The 19,522-nt window shown below is 40.8% G+C and overlaps 1 protein-coding gene across 4 annotated transcripts in view; it reads right to left on the minus strand.

The window, feature by feature from the left end:
* Positions 1-5,950: 5,950 nt before the first annotated feature.
* cep57 (centrosomal protein 57) overlaps positions 5,951-19,522 on the minus strand; it is a 49,149-nt gene continuing 35,577 nt past the window's right edge. For all 4 annotated transcript variants that reach the window (XM_043691475.1, XM_043691473.1, XM_043691474.1 and 1 more), the window contains 6 exons: positions 18,719-18,796; positions 16,063-16,164; positions 11,597-11,674; positions 10,021-10,265; positions 9,320-9,464; positions 5,951-6,908 (listed from right to left, as the gene is read on the minus strand). In XM_043691475.1, the coding sequence (XP_043547410.1) occupies positions 6,675-6,908; positions 9,320-9,464; positions 10,021-10,265; positions 11,597-11,674; positions 16,063-16,164; positions 18,719-18,796 (882 nt within the window). In that variant the 3' untranslated portion in view covers positions 5,951-6,674. The remainder of the gene's footprint in view (positions 6,909-9,319; positions 9,465-10,020; positions 10,266-11,596; positions 11,675-16,062; positions 16,165-18,718; positions 18,797-19,522) is intronic.

The following is a 19,522-nucleotide window of genomic DNA, read 5'->3' on the forward strand; positions in this document are numbered from 1 at the left end:
GTAGAGTCTAAGGAATTAGGAGAAGCTCTAAATGAATATTTTTCATCAGCAATCACACTGGAAAAAGACGATGTTGTTGAGAATACTGAGATACAGGCGACTAGACTAGATGGGATTGAGGTTCACAATGGAGAGGTGTTAGTAATTCTGGAAAGTGTGAAAACAGACAATCACCATGGGCTGGATGGGGTTTATCATAGGATTCTCTGGGAAGCCACGGAGGAGATTGCAGGGCCTTTGGCTTTGATCTTTGTGCAGTCATTGTCTACAGGAATAGTGCCAGAAGACTGGTGGAGAGAAAATGTTGTCCTCTTGTTCAAGACGGGGATTAGATATAACCCTGGCAATTATTGGCCTGTATGCCTTACTTTGGTAGTGGATCAAGTGTTGGAAAGGGTTATAAGAGGTAGGATTTATAATCATCTAGAAAGGAATAAGCTGATTAGGGATAGTCAACATGGTTTTGTGACCGGTAGGTCATGCCTCACTAACCTTCTTGAGTTCTTTGAGATGGTGAACAAACAGGTGGATGAGGATAAAGCAGTTGATGTGTATATGGATTCTAGTAAAGCGTTTGACAAGGTTCCCCATGACAGGCTATTGCACAAAATACGGAGGCATGGGATTGAGAGTGATTTCGCTGGTCAGATCAGAAATTGGCTGGCTGAAAGAAGACAGAGGGTGGTGGCTGATGGGAAATGTTCATCCTGGAGTTCAGTTACCAGTGGGGTGCTACAAGGATCTCTTTTGGGTCCACTGCTATCACTCATTTATATAAATTACCTGCATGAGGGTGTAGAAGGATGGGTTAGTAAATTTGCCGATGACACTAAGGTCAGTGGAGTTATGGACAGCGTTGAAGGATGTTGCAGGTTGCAGAGGGGCATAGATAAACTGCAGAGCTGGGCTGAGAGGCAAATGGAGTTTAATGTGGAAAAATGTGAGGTGATTCACAGGAATAAAGAGTACTGGGCTAATGGTAAGAGATGAGCAGAGAGATCTCGGTGTCCGTGTATGTAGATTCCTGAAAGTTGCCACCCAGGTTGATAGGGTTGTTAAGAAAGCATACAGTGCGTTAGCTTTTATTGGTAGAGTGATTGAGTGTTGAAGCCATGTTTCAGCTGTACAAAACCCTAGTGCAGTCACACTTGGAGTATTGCATTATATGAAGGATGTGGAAGCTTTGGAAAGGGTTCAGAGATGATTTACTAGGATGTTACCTGGTATGGAGGAAAGGCTGAGGGAACTAAGGATATTTTCATTAGAGAGAAGAATGTTGAGAGGTGATTAATTGAGACACATAAGATAATCAGAGGGTTAGATTGGGTGGACAGTGAGATCCTTTTTTCTGGATGGTGATGGCTAGCACAAGGGACATCACTTTAAATTGAGGGGTGTAAGATATAGGACAGATGTCAGAGGTAGTTTCTTTTCTCAGAGAGCAGTGGGGGCATGGAACGTCCTGCCTGCAACAGTAGTAGACTTGCAAACTATACAGGGATTTAACGGTCATTGGATAAACATATGGACAAAAATAGAATAGTGTTGGATAGATAGGCTTGAGATTGATTCCACAGGTCGGTGCAACATTGAGGGCTGAAGGGCCTGTATTGCGCTGTTTATGTTCTATGCATGTTCTATCCCCATGGGTAGGCAGTGCAACAACATGCAAGTAGGCTTTAGGACAAAGGAACCTTCCATCAGGGTGCACTATTAGCCATCTTTTTCGGCTTGTGGAGTGTGTTGCTGTGCGGCTCGTCTTCCCTCTACTAAATCCGAAGCCTTTGTTGTTTCCCCTGCCTTTGGAGTTTATAGAACCCATACAATGGAAGCTAATGCTGGTGTCTAGCAGCTTGGTCAGCATAAACATTTTCTCGGACGACTGGGTCGTCAGCGATGGTATGGGCAGAGCATTTTATCACAGCTACTGCAGAGGGGAGCATAATACCCTGTTAAAGATTGTTGATGATCAGGGCATGCTGCCAGGGCCTCCCAGAAGAGGTAAGAAATTCTCTATGCGTCCACAGGGTTCCAAAATCATGTACAACTCCAAAGGCATATCTGGAGTCAGTGTAAAAGTTAACAGACATTTAGTCAGCATGGATACAGGCTCTGCTAAGGACAAACAGTTTGGTTACCTGTCCAGAAGTTCTTACCGGCCGTGCCGTGGATTCAAGTGTCTCAAAAGATGTGCACATTGCATAGCCAGCTAGCATTTGGTGATCTGAGGGCGAAAAAGAGGAGCCATCGTAAAAAGGATTATATCTGGGTTGTCTAACGGAGTTTCAGAGAGGTCGGGGTGTGGGATGACAAACTCTCGGACTACATGCAGACAACCGTGGTCCTCTGCCGGGGAATCTTGTATAACAGGGAGAAGGGTGGCAGAGTTTAAAGTGGGGCGTGCTGAAGCATAAGATTAGTGCGAGAAAGTAAGACGACCTCATAGCCTGTTCTCCTTGATGCCGTAAAATGCTGAGTCGCTGCTGAATTAAGGGGAGCGTAAGAGGTGTAACAAGGCGGCCTGCAAACCTTTCCTCATCCCTAAGGATTAGGGGTGTGGGGAAAAGGGTCATGGAGAGTATAGGCAGACCTGTTGAGGCTGTCGCTGTGGAGAAATTTGTTATTGTTGTGGTTACAACTGTTGAGGGCTACTGGACCAGCATTCTCACACCTAGTGGCAGAGCTTCCCACGTGCCCTGCACCTATCTCTGCTTTTATCCCTTTGCTGCTGTCCCTGATTCCATGCCTGTGTTAACTGGGGGTATGTGTCCTTCACCTTCTTGGAATTGAAAAGATCCTGTTGATCCATATTGGTAAGGGCAGTGACAAGGTCTGCCAGTTGTGGCACAACACTAAGTTCAAACTAACTTAGACACCTCTCAAATTACTTTCACCTATGTGCTTGTCCAGCAGTGGCTTAAATATACCAAATGTCTCTGACTCTACCATCACCATTGGCAGTGCATTCCACATGCCAAACTCTCTGCTTAAAGAACCCACCTTTGACATCTCCTCTACAGTTATAACGCCTTGCGACAGCCAGTTCTGCCCAGGGGAAAAGGCTCTGGTTATCTACTCTATCTAAGCCTTGTGCACCTCTATCAAGTCATTTCTCTTTCTTCTTCTCTCCAGTATGAAAAGTCCAAGCTCCCTTAACCTCCAAGACAAGCCTTCCAATCCTGGCAGCATGCTGCTAAATTTCCTCTGCATCCTCTCTAAAGCATCTACATCATTCCTATATTAAGCAACTAGAACTGGGCACCATGCCCCACATGTGGCCTAACCAGGGTTCTATAGAGCTGTCACAAAACCTCCTGGCTCTTACACTCAATGCACCTGTTAAAGCCAAAACATAATATGCCTTCTTTAGAACCCTATCAGCTTGGGTGGCAACTCTTCCATCCATTTCCATAGAAATCCTCCAAGATCTTGCTGTTCCGCCACACTACTAAAGGGTCTGCATTCAGCATTCAAACTCTACCTCCCAAAGTGAGTCACTTGGCATTTATCCATTTGAACTCCATCTGCCACTTTTCAGCCTAGCTCTGCATTATGTTAATTTCATGTTGTAGCCTGCAACAGCCCTCGACACTATCTACAACACCCCTGACTTTTGTGTCATCAGCAAACTTACCAACCCACCCTTCCACTTCTTCATCCAAGTCATTGTAGCTTCTTTAAAAGAGCAGAGGCCCAAGAACCAATCCCTGCAGACACCACTGGTCACTGACCTCCAGTCGGAATACTTTCCATCCCCTACGACTCAGTTTTTTTTTCAGCCAGCCAATTCTATATTCACACTGCCAAATCTCCTTGCGTCCCATACCTCCTAAAATTTCTGAATGAGCTTACTGTAGGGTGTCTCATCAAATGTCTTACTGAAATCCATTACACTACATCCACTGCTTGACCTTTGAGGATGTGACAAGACAAGTTGACAAAGAACTCAATAAGGCTTGAGGCATGACCTGACCTTCATAATGCTATGCTATCTTTAATCAAAGAAAGAATTTATGACTATTTGGAAAACAAATCTCCGAATTGTTCCAGTACCTTGCTTGCCATCGACAAGCATGTACTGACAGAAATCCCTGAAAAATTACAGACCTATGTTCCTTTTCTTGAACAATGTAACAACATTTGCCTCCCTCTAATCAGCCAGACTTATTCCAGTGGAGAGTGACCATCACCAGAGAGCAACCATCTTATTTTTCACTTCCTGTAGTAACTTTGAATATATCTCGTCCTGCCCCGAGGATTTGATGCTTCCCAGAATTTCTAGCATATCAACTTCCTTAATATCAATCTGTTCAAGTGTATTAATCTCGTCCAGTGTTTGCACTTTCAACAAGTCCCCTCTCTCCAGTTAATACTGGTGTAGCTCCTTGGTCACTCTAAGTTGGTGTTGCAGGTAGCAAGACTATGAGTCTGAAAGGGGCCCTCCTGGTTTATGAATTTTGGGTAATCTGTACTGTTGGAGCAGTCTGGTTTCAATTTTTGGAAGTCTGTTATACTTATTTCTCCAGATTTCTGAAGTTCTTTTTGAGTAGGTCTGTGAGCCAGTTCTCTAGTTGTGGGGTCTGGTTCTCAAACATTCTGTCTACAAAAAAAAAGGACAAATACAAGGTGACCATTTACCACCCCAAAAACTACAAAGACATTAGCCAAATGAGAGAATTATCAGGCAACACAACAATCCTTCTTTGGCAAGTGGCACTGTGCCATAGGCCCAGACCTCATGACAAAGAATTCACCACTATTAAAATTATACCTAGCCCAAAGATGGTTGTCATTGTTGAAGACCAATCAGCTCTGTGCCATGACAAAGTAGCTTGCTCTGCCAACACTTCAGTTGTATTAATGAAAGCCCTTCCAACAATGTCAGAAGTAGGGATGTGCCATAATTGAAGTCCAGAATTCAATTCATGACTCCGAAGGTAGTGAAACAGTCTATGTTCAAATGCAGCAATGCTAAGTTAACATCGTAAATTTTATTTATTTTCAAATTTATTAGTCCAGTGACCAGTGACAGAACCTAATTATGTCTCCTTGATGTTTAAGAGTCATTCAAATACAGACCACAAACATACAATTTTGTGGCAAGTTACAGAACCTCCTGACTCCCCAAGCCTGTCCACCATTTATAAGGCACAAGTCTACAAACATGCACCATTGCAAGTTGCCAGACCACTTATGATTAGGAGCTTCTGATCGAGGTATACAAGATTATGAATGGAATAGATACAGGCAGCAGCCAGAGACTTTTGCCCAGGGCAGTATTGAGTGATACGAGGAAGGTATAAAGGAGATGGTAGAGGTAGGTTGAATGCATTGCCAGCTGTGAATGCATTGCCAGCTGTGAATGCATTGCCAGCTGTGACGGGGAAAGCAGAGGCATTCGGGACATTTAAACAACTGGACAGCAATAGGGTAGGGGGAATGAGTCTGGGTAGGTTACTCTTCACAGCATCGGTGTGGACTTTTGCCACACTGTGGTGATTCTGAGAAAAACAATACACAACCACTTCTGCGATATTTTCTGTACTCACTGTAAACAGTACAAAAGGTAAACCAGCAAAAGGGTGACAAAAGATTTTTTTCAAAATCCCACTTATCAAAATTGTTGATTTAATCCAGCCATTGGCTGAATCAGGGGAATTAGTCAAGACAGTCACACAAATACAAGCAAACCAATTAGACTATGCTTTTATAGAACAGAGACTAACTGTTCAAAATTTACCAGGTATTCCTTCAATTACATTGGCCAACAGCACTCCATTTCTTACTGTGAAACTCTTACAGAAAGCAGATTTTTCCCTTTTAAGAAAGGCCTAAAAGAAATTGCGAAGTCTTTCACCATGAATGCATTCATCTTTCAGATACTCTATAGTCCTTCCAGTGTCATGAACTGAAATCCACAAAATTAGCGATTTGCAATCTTTGCAATAAATGTTCTGTATATTAATTTATAATAAAGTGCAAGTATACACAGCTTTGTGCAGATTGCCAGTCACCTAAAAAAATGCAAAATCTTTATTGAAATAAATTTTTCTCAAGCGTACTTTCTGCTGAATGCCAGGATCAGGGGCATAAATATAACATCATGGTCTATTCATCTTTAAAAATAGACTAAAAACAGTTATGTATAAAATGTGCACAAACCATCATTTGCAATTAAAGTTGACAAATAAAAAATGTTATTTACACAAACAATCGTCACCTACTCCATGCCTTGAATATATTGCTAGATAATTTTCCCTGAGATATGAATCTGGGGGTCATTAATTTGCAAACCTTTAGATTATTTTGTAACTTCGTAATGCAGTACTGTTGAACTTCAAAGTAACTGCTGCTGTGACCACAGCAGACTAAAGTGAACTATTAGAGCAGCAGTAAAAGTAAAAAGACTTTCAGATCAAGTGAGTTTGAATTTTTCCCCAACTGAAGAACACACATGCACCTCAACACCTATAAGTTACAAGTCATGTAATTATTACAGTCAACGACAAGTCATTGAAGTGTAGTAGTTCACCAACAAGATTTAAAAGCTCCCATTTCACAAACAGACATTCACCATTTTTCACATAACATCTGATCAAAAAGATAGGAATAATTGAAAAACAATTTGGATGACATAAGCATATTGGAGACTGAAGTTTCAAAAATACATCGCTTCAATAGCTCCAACAAACATCATCTTTTTGAAGAGTAGTTTGTAGGGTCTGCATATCTCTTAATAAACAAAGGCTCTTTTTGCTTTTAGTTCCTGGTCGCACTTGAATAGCAGTATCACTTCCTCTAGTTGTTGCTACCCTGGCTTGCACGTCATTTAAATTCTTATGAGCTTTTTTCTGAGTTGACCCTCCACTGGTGTAATGCTTCCTCCTCATAGTTTCCTGCAGTTTAAGCTTAAAAAAAAAGTGAAAACAAGCAAGATCCATATCAATCACAGAATGAAAAGCAGAAAGATAGTAGAATGTTCATTCTTGATCTTTTAAATGCAGCGTGCAACCTGAAACCACATTTGGTAACTTATTGTTAACAGGTTTCCAATCACATGGATGGGTAGTATCTATTATGTCTAGGAAAACGCCTGGTAAATTCTATGTGATGAGACATGTTACATTCATGGACAACACTAGATAACATTTTTCAATCAAACCTGGGCCAGTCAACTAGCTCAGTCATGGGCAATACTGTACTGTCAAAAATAAGAGTTTGTGGTCTGAAGCATGGATAGAAATGGAGCTAGCTAACAGGGAAGTGGACATGAATGATTCATTAGTTGGCTGACAAGATGCAATAGTGTGTCAAAGGAATCAGTGCTGGGGTCTCACCTATTGACAATTTATGTAAATTACTTTTTATGTAAATGGAGCAGCCACCCAAAGTAAGTGCCAGGGACCCAGATACAATTCAAGTGGAGGGAAACTGGTGTGTGAAGTTTGTAAGTTCTGTCTCTGTTGGAGTTTCCAATGGGTGCTCCAGTTGATCCCCACACTCCAAAGATGTGCAGGCTAGGTGGACTGACCACACTGACTTGCTCCAGAGTGTCCAGGGATGTGCAGGCTAAATGCATTATCCATGTTAAATGCAGGAAGATAGGGAAAAGGGTTTAAGTCTGGAAGGCATGTTCTTTGGAGGGTCAGTGCAGAGCGATGGGCCAAACTCTCTCTATCTGCACTGTTGGGATTCTGCAACTTGGATGAAGGACAAAAAAAAAAGGAAAATACTGCAGGTTGAATATACAAAGTGCTGGAGAAACTCAGGCTTGGCAACTTATGTGGAAGGGACCGAAACCACAGTTACAGAATTTTCTGGCACAAAATCACCTAGAAAGTTGCAAGGAAGATATAAAAAGTATCAATAAAAGAGATGCAGAAGATTGACTGAGCGCACAAAGATCTGGAAAATGTGAAACTGTTCATATGTTTAATTGGTGAGCAATACATATATGGACCTGGGCATTATGTGCAGGAATTGCAAAGCATTTAGTAAAGCTAACAGAATTGAAAGATTTGAATGCAAAAACGTGGAGTACTGTGTACCGTATTGGTCACCTTATTTAAGGAAGAATGTAAAATGCAGGTTTGCTGGATTTGTACCCTAAAATTAGCATTAGGTCTAATAAGGAAAGGGTGGAGAGGGTAGGCTTAAATTTGCTGGCTTCGGAATGGTCAGAGCAACTTGATTAAAGCTTGATCCTGAGGGGTCTTGATAGGGTACATGTGGAAAGGATATTTCCTCTTGGAATCTCTCGAGCTATGGGTCACTGTCTAATAAGGATTAGCCATTTAAGACAGAGATAAAGAGAATCTGAGGGTTACAAATCTTTAGAAGACTTCACAATAGGTGGAGAGAGTGAAGTTTTTGAATATTTTAAAAGATGGAAATAAATAGATCCTGATAACCAAGTGAATGAAATATTTTCAGGGATGGACAAAAATGCCAAATCAGGCCAGCCAAGATCTTAGCATGTTGTAGGTGGTGTTTGGACACCAAATACCTTTCTCCTGTTCCTAAAATCACATGTATATGCAAACATTTATCACATTTCAGTGTCACATCAAGACAGACCATACAAGTGACTTCGAGTGAAAGCTAACCTAGTGAGAAAACAATTTAAATTACTATCCAATGAGTTGGTCAAATACAAAAATGATCAAGAAATAGTATCATAAATAGGGCTACAATTTTGTGAAACTCATTTGAGTAGTCTTCTGCAAAAAGAAATCTGGGTAATTCAATCCTGAAATGTAATGTTGGCGTAGCAAATAATTATTTTGGACCACTGAGAAAAATAGATAAATATAGAAATTCAGGGCAGTGAACAGTTTTGATTTTTAAAATATGCTAGCGTCCTTGAAGTGGTTGAAAATATGTTAGCCAATTCTCATCTATATCAGTGGTCTGCAGGCCATAACATGACGACTGACCAGGATCCTTTCTGCATCACTAATGATGCTGCACAACAAGACAGGCCTCCACATGCACAGCATGCAATGTCAGAAATGCAAATAACAGAGTCCGAATTTATAAACAGGACTTGTTACTGCTGCAAATAATTGCAAACTGGATTTTTAATACTGTTGGGCAGAAACAGTGGAAGAAATAGTTGAATATGGAGCTAAATACAAGAACAAGCCTATATGACTTCTTACGTGTCTCACTAAAAATAATATGCCTACATGAGTTTGTATTAAGGATTGTGGTAGTGACAAGCAGTGTAAATAGATAAGACATGTAGGTGTTCTGAGTATTTTCCCCCACCACTGAGTACAAATAGGAACTGACCTACTTAGAGAATATTTATCCTTACCGATGCCTGGTGTTGACGGACTTGACCAATTTGATCTCTTTTTGCTTCTATTCTTTTCATCAGTGATTCTAATTCTTGTTCCAAGTCCTCTCTCACTGTATTTGAATTTGCTTCACGAATTTGATTCACCAGTTCTTGGTGCTCACTAGATTTAAAAAAAAACATAGCGTACATTATCTGCACTGAAATTGGAAGGTTAGCTTTTAATACCCAAGGACTTAGTGCAGTTGATTAGGTACCGAGCATTTCAAAAGAGCATTTCGGAAAGGGGAAAAGAGTCAGAGTATAGAAAGAATTGGAAATAAAGTGATGTACCCCCACACAGTTCCTTCCCTACATTAGATGCCTGCATCCCTCGGTGGCAAGCAGAAAGAAAAAAGAGAAATAGAAAATAATGAATGTAACTGGCACCAATAAATGGAAAGGGTGCACTCAACTTGCACTTCCAACTTATTCTTTACTAGATCAACCGGAAGAATAGTATACAGCTTCCTCATAACCAGTCCCTCAGCAGTCAACTTGTCCCAGCTGACAACAAAAACACTCCACTTTCAGATAGGACCCTGACTAGAAGCAAATTTATATCTCCGTAATAGAGCGCCCATATTTCACAAGCAGCTACATAAAGCCAAAAGAAAGTGTATTCACAAATTGTCAATTCCACAAGGCACCAATTACATGCAGAGAAACAGTATACTTACAAGCTCATTTGTCCAAACTCATCTTGTAGCGTCAACAGTAATTCAGACAGCACCTCACGTGACCTGGAGGAAGTGGTAGATCCAGAAGAACTGCCAGCCATTATATTGGAATCTCGTGAGATTTTGTTCCTGGCCATTGACTGGTCACTGACAACATGATCGTTGCACAAAATCTTGTTGTGTTGCTTCAACAAATGCAAGACATGCTGAACATTTGCACGGACTGAATGGCTTGGACTTACAGACTGAATAAGAAAAGGTATTAGGAAATTGAACATAGCAACAAATTGTTAAATTGAAAATAATTGTTTCTTATTACACATCCTTGATGAAAGCTTTTTCATATGATAACTAGTTGTATATTGATCATTCTTGCTTCTCATCTATTGTTAAATCCACAATTTAATAAATCTTTCCAGTATGAGGAATATAAGGATTATCTACGCCATATCCCCTCTTTCAAAAATTCAACAGTTGATCTTGTGCAGAATTCTAAACAAGCTTAAAACAAACTGTGACCAAATCATAAATGTCCTCATTTATGCTGGGCAAACTTGAACTGAAACAAATAGAAGATTGCAACAAAATGGTTATGCCCTTTTAAAAAATTTTCTCGGGATGACAGCATAGTTGGCAAAAGTTAATTTTTTTTGTCCATCCCTAATTGCCCTTGAGAAGATGGTGGCACGTTACCTTTAGTAACTTCAGACCATCTAGTATAGGTGCATACCATTAGAAAAGCCAATTCCAGGCTTTCAATCAGCAAAGTATGGTGCTCTAGTTCCAAGCCAGGATGGCATGACTTAAATGGGGTACTTGGAGGTGGTATTACCTTGCATCTGCTGCCCTTGTTCTTTTCGATGATAATTGAGAATGAGAGACCTGAAGGAACTTTAGTAAGTTGCAGTGCAACTTATAGAGAGTATAGTGTGGTTATGGTAGATTGAAAGCAGAGAGCATTGATAGTAGGAAATCAGCTTCCAACACTTAAGAATTTATAACATGGACATGAAACTCAAACATAAAAGTGCAAGATCCTTTATTTGTTGTTACAAATCATTTAGCACAATAATATTGTGGGACTGGAGCTGGAAAGGCCAGGGAGGAGAATAGGGATAGCAGGCTTTATCCTTCAATGACTCCTGAATAATAGTGATTTATGGTATTCAAATTCAACAGCTGTGTTTTGGATAAGTATAACAAAATTACCATAACCACACAACATGAACACACTCCACATATTGTTCGTAAATGGTCCATTATCCTTTTTGGAGTGATGCCAGTCAAACATGACTCCAGATGGATGAAAGATGACATGACTGACAACTGGAAATAAAGATCGAATAAAATCAAGTTTCATCTATAAAATGGTTTACATTCAAGTTCTCTTGAAAGCTATTAAAATTCACTGTACCTCCTTAGCCAGACATCATTCTTGCATATCTCAGGCCACATTCGAAAGCATGTGTTAGAGGACTTGAACAAACAAAGGCAATAGAAAATGTGCCAGCAAGGCAAGAATAAGCATCATCGCAATATCAGAACAAAATGCAAAACTGATGCAAAAGATACTCACTTTTCCTGCAACAAATGGTATATCACCGAGGTTGAAGCGATAATGAGGCTGTACATGCGAATGGTTTGTACAAGGTTTCTGGAAAAGAAAAAAAGTGCTAAGGAGAGCATGTCAGAGATTCATATATTTACATACAGCTCAGCAATTTTCTCTTCACAACCATCCAGTAAAACAGTGCTCAAAGTACCAAAATTTGGCTAATGTCAGCTGGAAGTTTCTGGGCAGTATATGCCAGAGTCAGACAGTTATATCTTCAAGCCACTCTCCAGTACCTGAATACCACAATCCAGGTTGATTCTTTTACCTGCATCCTCCATTGCTATTTCATGGAATATGAGCATCACTGGCAAGGACTAACGCATAAAAATATACGAGAATTAATTGTAAGTCAATCAAATGAGGTGGATCTGGAGTCACATGCATGCTAGATTGGGCAATGTGGCAAATTTCCTTCCCCGCCCCCCAGGAAGATATTAGTTAACCAGATGCACTCTTTTGACAAATCCTTAATAACTCGTTATCACCAAGACAAACTCCAGATTTAATAATCAAATTTATATACCACCACAGCTACTGGACACCATGAACTCTCAGCAATAGCCAGCACCAATGAATTACTAGTCTAGTGGCATTACAACAACTTTATTAAAGCACATTACTGAAGGAGAATTTCCTCCTTCAGAAAAGCGGTGTTAAAGAGAACCAGCTTACAGTTAAGGAGATGCAAAAAAATCGGTGTTGTTTAACAATAGAATTTGCCTCAGTCCCCAATCAAACATTACTCCCTTAAGTCAGTATCATAAGTGCAACTGGGAGGTTTAGATGCAACATGGTTTGATGAAGTAACAGAAGATGATTAAATGAATCTGGTGGAAGCTTTTGAAAGAATGACAAAACAGATGCCTGCCAAGAAAAGGGTTGTGCTTGCATTAGCATAAAAAGGTACCCACGAGATCAGAGCACAGAAGTGGTGAGCAATTACCTTTCCAAAGTGAAAGATGATGGGTAGTGGTATCCCCCAGGTGATGGTGTTAGGATGACTGCTCATAATAATAAAGATTTGATTCGGTTTGAATATGGAGGTTACAATGCATTCTCACACAGCCAAAATCACTAAGAGAGTATGGCTTGAATGGGAAACCATGGCAGATGAAATTAAATGCAAAGAATTGCATATGCAAATAGCAAGAGGCAATAGACACAATGGTAGAAAGGTGGTGTGCAGACATGCCATAGAAGGTGGTCATAAAAATTGAGAACACTGGTTTAAAAAAGTGTTTATATAGCTGTTTCTAGTCAACAGCTATCTTCCAGGAGGTTGAAGGCAGGGAATTCTGCTATAGTAGTGCCATTGCTCAGGAAATGACTACCGTCAGAAAATCACTTCCATTACTTTAGTGATCAAGATCAGACCAATAAGGCAGTGATTGACCAGTTCTGCATTTTGGGTAAAAGTCACAGATGTGCAATTTTTGACATTTTTGGGTATACACCAGGGTTTTAGGTGGAATTAGCTAGTGATGTAACTAGTTCTGGAGCGCAACTCTTTAGTATGTTTGTCAGGAAGTACCCTGATAGCACCAAGTGACTTCAACTAGTATCTTGATATCACGAGTCAAACTGTTAAAAGACTGTCATCTGGAGATAACAGGGACATAAGACCACAAGTTATAAATGATGACTGAACACAATTGCGCTGCTACCGCTCATGACTGTCAATGTTGAAATTGTTGGGTCTATTTGAAATGCAGTACAGTGGCAGTGGCAGTCAAGTTGGGACATTAATGTCCAGAATAATGTCATGCATTACTCACTTCTGCTGAGTTTCTGCCAGTGTCCTGCAGCAGTGCTACTGAGCCAGTCTTGGCAATGGACTTTGAAGCTCCCCATCCAGAGGAAATTCTATGCACTAGAAACACTTTCAATTAATTTTCAACAGGAGAATACTGATTCATCAACTGGGGGAAGTGCAGTTGCTGGTTTGTGAGCAACATGCCCACTTGCCCATGTTTGACCTGATGTCCGGAAGCAACTGGGGTCCAGTCAATATTTAGGACTTCTAGGATAACTCCCTCCTGACTATATACCATCCTGCCACTTCGGACATGAGATAGTAGTGTTTCGTATATTCTCCAAGGACGAGTTGAACATTTTTTCATAAGCTCCCAGATATTAGGAAATAGGACTTGGCAAGATTGAAAGAGCTGGATTTGTCTTTTTTTTTAAAAAGTGACCAAGTTGATGCGAGTTAATCTGCCTGATTTCAATCCTTTCTTAGATTTGGTTCAATGGAGTAGTTTTCTAGGCCATTGCAAGTCACAGTTAATAATCAACAACCGCAGATCCAGACTCTGATCTGGTGAGGATAGTTTTTCTTCCCTAAGAGGAAGTACGTTAGTGAACCATCTGGGTTTTTACATCAGTTGACAATTATTTCCAGGTTAACATTAGCATAGTTTAAGATTATAATTGAGATTTATTAATGGAGTCCAAATTTCATATTGCTGAGAAAATGCTGCAGATTCTTGGACCTTAGATTCCTAGTCCAGTGATGTTATCACTGCGCCATTGCCTCCATATATTAGATTAGATTATAACAGTGTGGAAACAGGCCCTACGGCCCAACAAGTTCACACCGACACTCCGAAGAGCAATCCATTCCCCTATATTTACCCCTTTACGTAACACTACAGGCAATTTTGCATGGCCAATTCACCTAACCTGCACATCTTTGGACTGTGGGAGGAAACCGGAGCACGCAGACAAAGTGAGAATGTGCAAACTCCACACAGACAGTTGCCAGAGGTGGGAATTGAACCACTATGCCACCGTGCCGCCCAATGTTGACATTGTGTTGTTTTTCCAGTTAACCAGTTCTGCTCCAATCCATCTGCATCTTTGGTAGTTGTATCATCTGATATGAAAATATTTGAATGTGTTTTTCAAACAAGGTGTACTTTCAAGGAAACTTTCATTATTTTTCCAGTCACATGGACCAACCCTAAACCAAAATGATATTTTAGAAGATTGCAGAGTGCTTCAAAATCCTTGTAGAAGCAGGTCAGTTTTTGTTAGCTAGAGCAAGTTGGTAAGGAAAAGTCAGGGAACTCTCGACCGGCGAACCTTTTAGGGTGGGAAGGTAGTTGGATGGAATTGAGGAACAGGGTTTACATGTATTTGGAAAAGCAGGAATGATGTGCATTGGAAGTCAAATCTCAAACTTGATTGGGTTTTTTGAAGTAGTAAAAAAAAAAAGGACTTAACAGGACAGAGCAGTGGATGTGATCTGTATGGATCTTAGTCAGGCATTTGACAAGGTTCTCCATGGGAAACTGGTTAGCAAGGTTGAGGCTCATCGAACACAGGGAGGACTAGCCATTTGGATATAGAACAGACTCAAAAGGTAAAAGACAAAGGGTGGTAGTGGTGGAGGGTTGCCTTTCAGGCTAGAGGCCTCTGACCAATGGTGTGATACAAGAGTTGGCGCTGGGTCCACTTCTTTTTGTCATTTATATAATGATTTGGATGTGAACATAGGAAGTATAGTTAGAGATTTGCAGATGACACCAAAATTGAGGTGGAGTGGACAGCAAAAATAATCTTGATCATATGGGCCAGTAGGTTGACGAGTGGCAGATGGAGTTTAATTCAGATAAATGTGAGGTGCTGCATTTTGGAAAGGCAAATCAGAGCAGGGCTTATATACTTAACGGTAAGGTCGTGGGGAGTGTTGTTGAACAAAGAGACCTTGGAGTGCAGGTTGATAGCACCTTGAAAGTGGAGTCACAGTTAGATAGGATAGGGAAAGGCAGCGTTTGGTATGCTTTCCTTTATTGGGCAGAGCATTGAGTATAGGAGCTGGGAGGTCATGTTGAGGCTGCTCAGGACATTAGTTAGGCCACTTTTGGAATAGTGTGCACAATCCTGGCCTCTCTTCTATCTCGAAACTTGAAAGGGTTCAGAAAAGATTTAAGGATGTTGCTGGGGTTGGAGGATTTGAGCTATAGGGAGAGGCTGATTAGCCTCTCTGTAGTGCTGGAGGCTGTTTTTCTGTAGTGCTGGAGGCTGAGGGATTACCTTTCAGAAGTTTACAAAATCATGAGGGGTATGGATAGGGTAAATAGACAAGGTCTTTTCCCTGGGGTGGGGGAAATGAGTCTAGAACGAGAGGGCATAGGTTTAGAATGAGGGGGAGAAAAAAAACTTAAGGGACCTAAATGGCAACCTTTTCAAGCAGAAGGTAATTAGTATAATGGAATGAGCTGCCAGAAGTAGTGCAGGAGGCTGGCACAATTATAACATTTAAAAAGCATCTAATACGTACATGAATAGGAAGAATTAACAGACATGGGCCTAGTGCTGGTAAATGGGACTAGATTGGTTAGGATATTTGGTGGGCATGGACAAGTTGGAACAAAGGGGCTGTTTCCATGCTGTACATCTTTATGGCTAAGTATCAACTCTACCTTGACTTGCTGCTTCCTCTTGCTTCTTACTCTCTTCATCTTTGGTACCATTGGTGACACTGCTTGTAACAAAATTCTGTTTCTTTCCAGGCCAGTCTGCAACTATAATAAAAAGTCCTCAAACATAACAATAAAATTCCAGTCTTTCAAAACATATACTTCAAATGTTATTAAAGACTGTGGAATACTGAACCACGTTCAAATAAATGATACAAACATATGAAAAGCTTGGACTCCCAAAACCCTTTGTGCTTCAGATTTCTGAAGCCTTTCTCAGTTTAGAAAATAGTCTCCGCCTCTATTCTTCTGAACAAAGTGCATAACCTTACACTTTTTCCACATTGCATTCCACTGTCACTTTTTTGCCCACTCTCCTGGCCTGTCCAAGACCCCTGTTCCTTCACCTTTCCTCTTCAACTGAAAGCTCAGCAAGAATACACAGCTCCTTTGTCCAGATTATTAAATTTATAACATGAATAGTTGTGGTCCCAATGCGGATTCCTGCAGAACTCCACTAGTCACCAGACCCCTTCATCCCTACTCTCTACTAGTCAGCCAATCTTTTACCTATGCCAGTACTTTGCCCTTACATTACTGATTCATTTTGTTTAGCAGCCATCTGTGCATCACCTTGTCAAAAGGTCTTCCAAAAACAAATAGAATCACAGAATCCTTGCAGTGTGGAAACACACTCTTCAGCCAAATCTACACCAACCCTCCGAAGAATATCCCACCCAGACCCATTCCCCTACTGTATTACTCTACATTTACCCCTGACTCATGCACCTAACCTGAACATTATGGGCAACTCATTCTGGCCAATTCACCTAACCTGCATATCTTTGGACTTTGGGCAGAAACCACACAGCACCTGGAGGAAACCCACTCAGACATGGGGAGAATGTCTGCATGGAGTTTGCACAGTTGCCAGAGGCTGGAATCAAACCCAGGTCTCTGGTGCTGTGCAGCAGTAGTGCTAACAACTGAGCCACCATGCCAATCACATTCAGTGGTTCTACTTTATCTTGCTCATTGCCTTCTCAAAGAATTCTAACATTTGTCATGTACAACATTCCCTTGACTAAACTATGCTGACTCATTCTTATTTTATCATGCACTTCCAAGTACTCCAAAATCTCAATCTTAATAATGGACCCTAAAGTCTTAATGACCAAGGACAGGCTGACTGACCCATTTGTTTAATGAGGAGGGAGGCAGACAGAAAGAGGAAACAGAGGTGTTACATTAGCTATTTTTCAGTCCTCCAGGACCCTCCCCAAATTGGTCTTGTTTCCTGGAAGACCACCAATGCCTCCACTTCTCCTCAGCTATTTCCTTCAGAACCCTGGGTTTGGTCCATATGGTCCAGGTCATTTATCCGTCATCAGAACTTGCAGCTTCACCACCACTTCTCCCAAGTGCTGACCATGACACACTCCTCTGAATTGACCATCGAAGCTCTAAAATGCTGCTGGGATCTTCCACTTTTTTTTTCTGTGCCCTATTACTTCTCCAGTGGTCCATTGTCCGTGCTTGCCTCTCTTGCAATCTTTTAATTGCAAATTTATAGCTAGTTTATCCTTATGTTTCATCTCCCCCACCCCATTGTATTTTAGCTGTCCTCTGCTGGTTTTCAAAAGCTTCCTACTAATCTTCACCACATTCTATGCCTTTTGCTTTGATGCTATCCCCTGATTTCCATCAGCCATGGCTGCCTCATCCTACCTTAGTATGTTTCTTTTTTCTTGGAATGAATTTCTGCAATGCCTCCCAAATTACCCTCAAACTTTTATCATTGATGCTCCACTGTCTACTCTCCTAGATTCCCCTTCCAATCAACTGTAGCCAGCTTCTTCCTCATGTCTTTGTTGCTACTTTTAATCAATTGTAATTCCATTACCTTGTATTCTAGGTTCTCCTTCTCAAACTGAAGGGTGAATTCTATAATATTATGGTCACTGCCTCCAAGGGGTTACAATACCTGAAATTCTCTAATCAAGAGCACCTCATTATATACCACCCAATCCAGAATTGCCTGGTCCCTAGCAGGCTCTACTACAAGCTATTACAAAAACAAACCCATCTCGCAGATGTTCTACAAATCCCTTTTCTTGGAATCTGCTAACACCCTGATTTTCCCTACCCATCTGCAAATTGTATCCCATGATTATTGTAATAGCGACTTTCTTACTTGTATTTTCTATCTCCCGATTACTCCTAGGATTCCTGCACATAATTCCAATCTGGACTTGTTCTACTTTGCAGTTTCTCAACTCATAGCAAAAAGATCTGACTCCAGATCATTTCTCATTAACTTAAATTTCATTCCTTACACAAGGCAACCTCTCCCCACCTGCCTGTTCTTTCAGTAGGATGCATTTCCTTGGAAATTTGGTTCTCAACCTTGATCACCTTGTGGCCACATCTGTGGTACCCACATCATACCCAGTTTCAACCTGCATTACAAGTTGACTCACCTGCATTTGTATATTGCACATATTTAAATGCAACACCCTCAGTCCTGCGTTGACTGTCCCCCTTTTTGTAGTTGTCGCCTTATCTGCTGTGGTTTAAGTTAGGTTCCTAAGCCTTGCTATACTGTCCAATTTTAAATTCCCAAATGCTTTAAGAACAGTATTAGATTCCTTATACAAACCTGTGCAGCTTTATTCTGTATCAGTTTTCGTTGATGTTCTTCTTCTCGTAACTTCTCTTCCAATTCAGAAATTTTCTTCTATGCAATAAACATAATTGGCTGTTAAAATTATGTCAGGCAGAAGGAAAAGTCTTGTATAATCTACAGAACTACATAGACATTTACTACAGCATCGTTATTGCAAGTGATTTGCTTTGTTGCAAGGATTCAGACTGTCATGCACCAGTCAAGTTTTGCCAAAAATAAAATAACGTGCAGTTATCAGCTCTATTACAGAATAAAAATTGGGCAGGAAATGCTGGTGTACACCTGTGCACAGATAAAATCCTGAAACTTGGAAGGTGCTGTCCAAATTCTCTTATTTTTCCAGGGACTCAGTTATAACTGTACCTTGTCAAGAGATTCTGTACTGAAATGCACAAGCATGAAGTTTCTGTACTCACTTGAAAGAAACAGGGGACTGGTACATCTGTGAGTGATACTCTAACGCGGCATGATAAGTTACAATTACTGTCAAACAACCAGAAATTCATGATGTGTTACAAAGTTCTTAAGATCAAAGATTGGGCTATTTTAGAACATAGAAGAATACAGCGCAGTACAGGCCCTTTGGCCCTCGATGTTGCGCCGATCCAAGCCCACCTAACCTATACTAACCCACTATCCTCCATATACCTATCCAATGCCCGCTTATATGACCATAAAGAGGGAGAGTCCACCACTGCTACTGGCAGGGCATTCCATGAACTCACGACTCGCTGAGTGAAGAACCTACCCCTAACTTCAGTCCAATATCTACCCCCC

The sequence above is a fragment of the Chiloscyllium plagiosum genome, chromosome 6, assembly GCF_004010195.1.
Source record: "Chiloscyllium plagiosum isolate BGI_BamShark_2017 chromosome 6, ASM401019v2, whole genome shotgun sequence".
Classification (NCBI taxonomy): Eukaryota; Metazoa; Chordata; class Chondrichthyes; order Orectolobiformes; family Hemiscylliidae; genus Chiloscyllium; species Chiloscyllium plagiosum.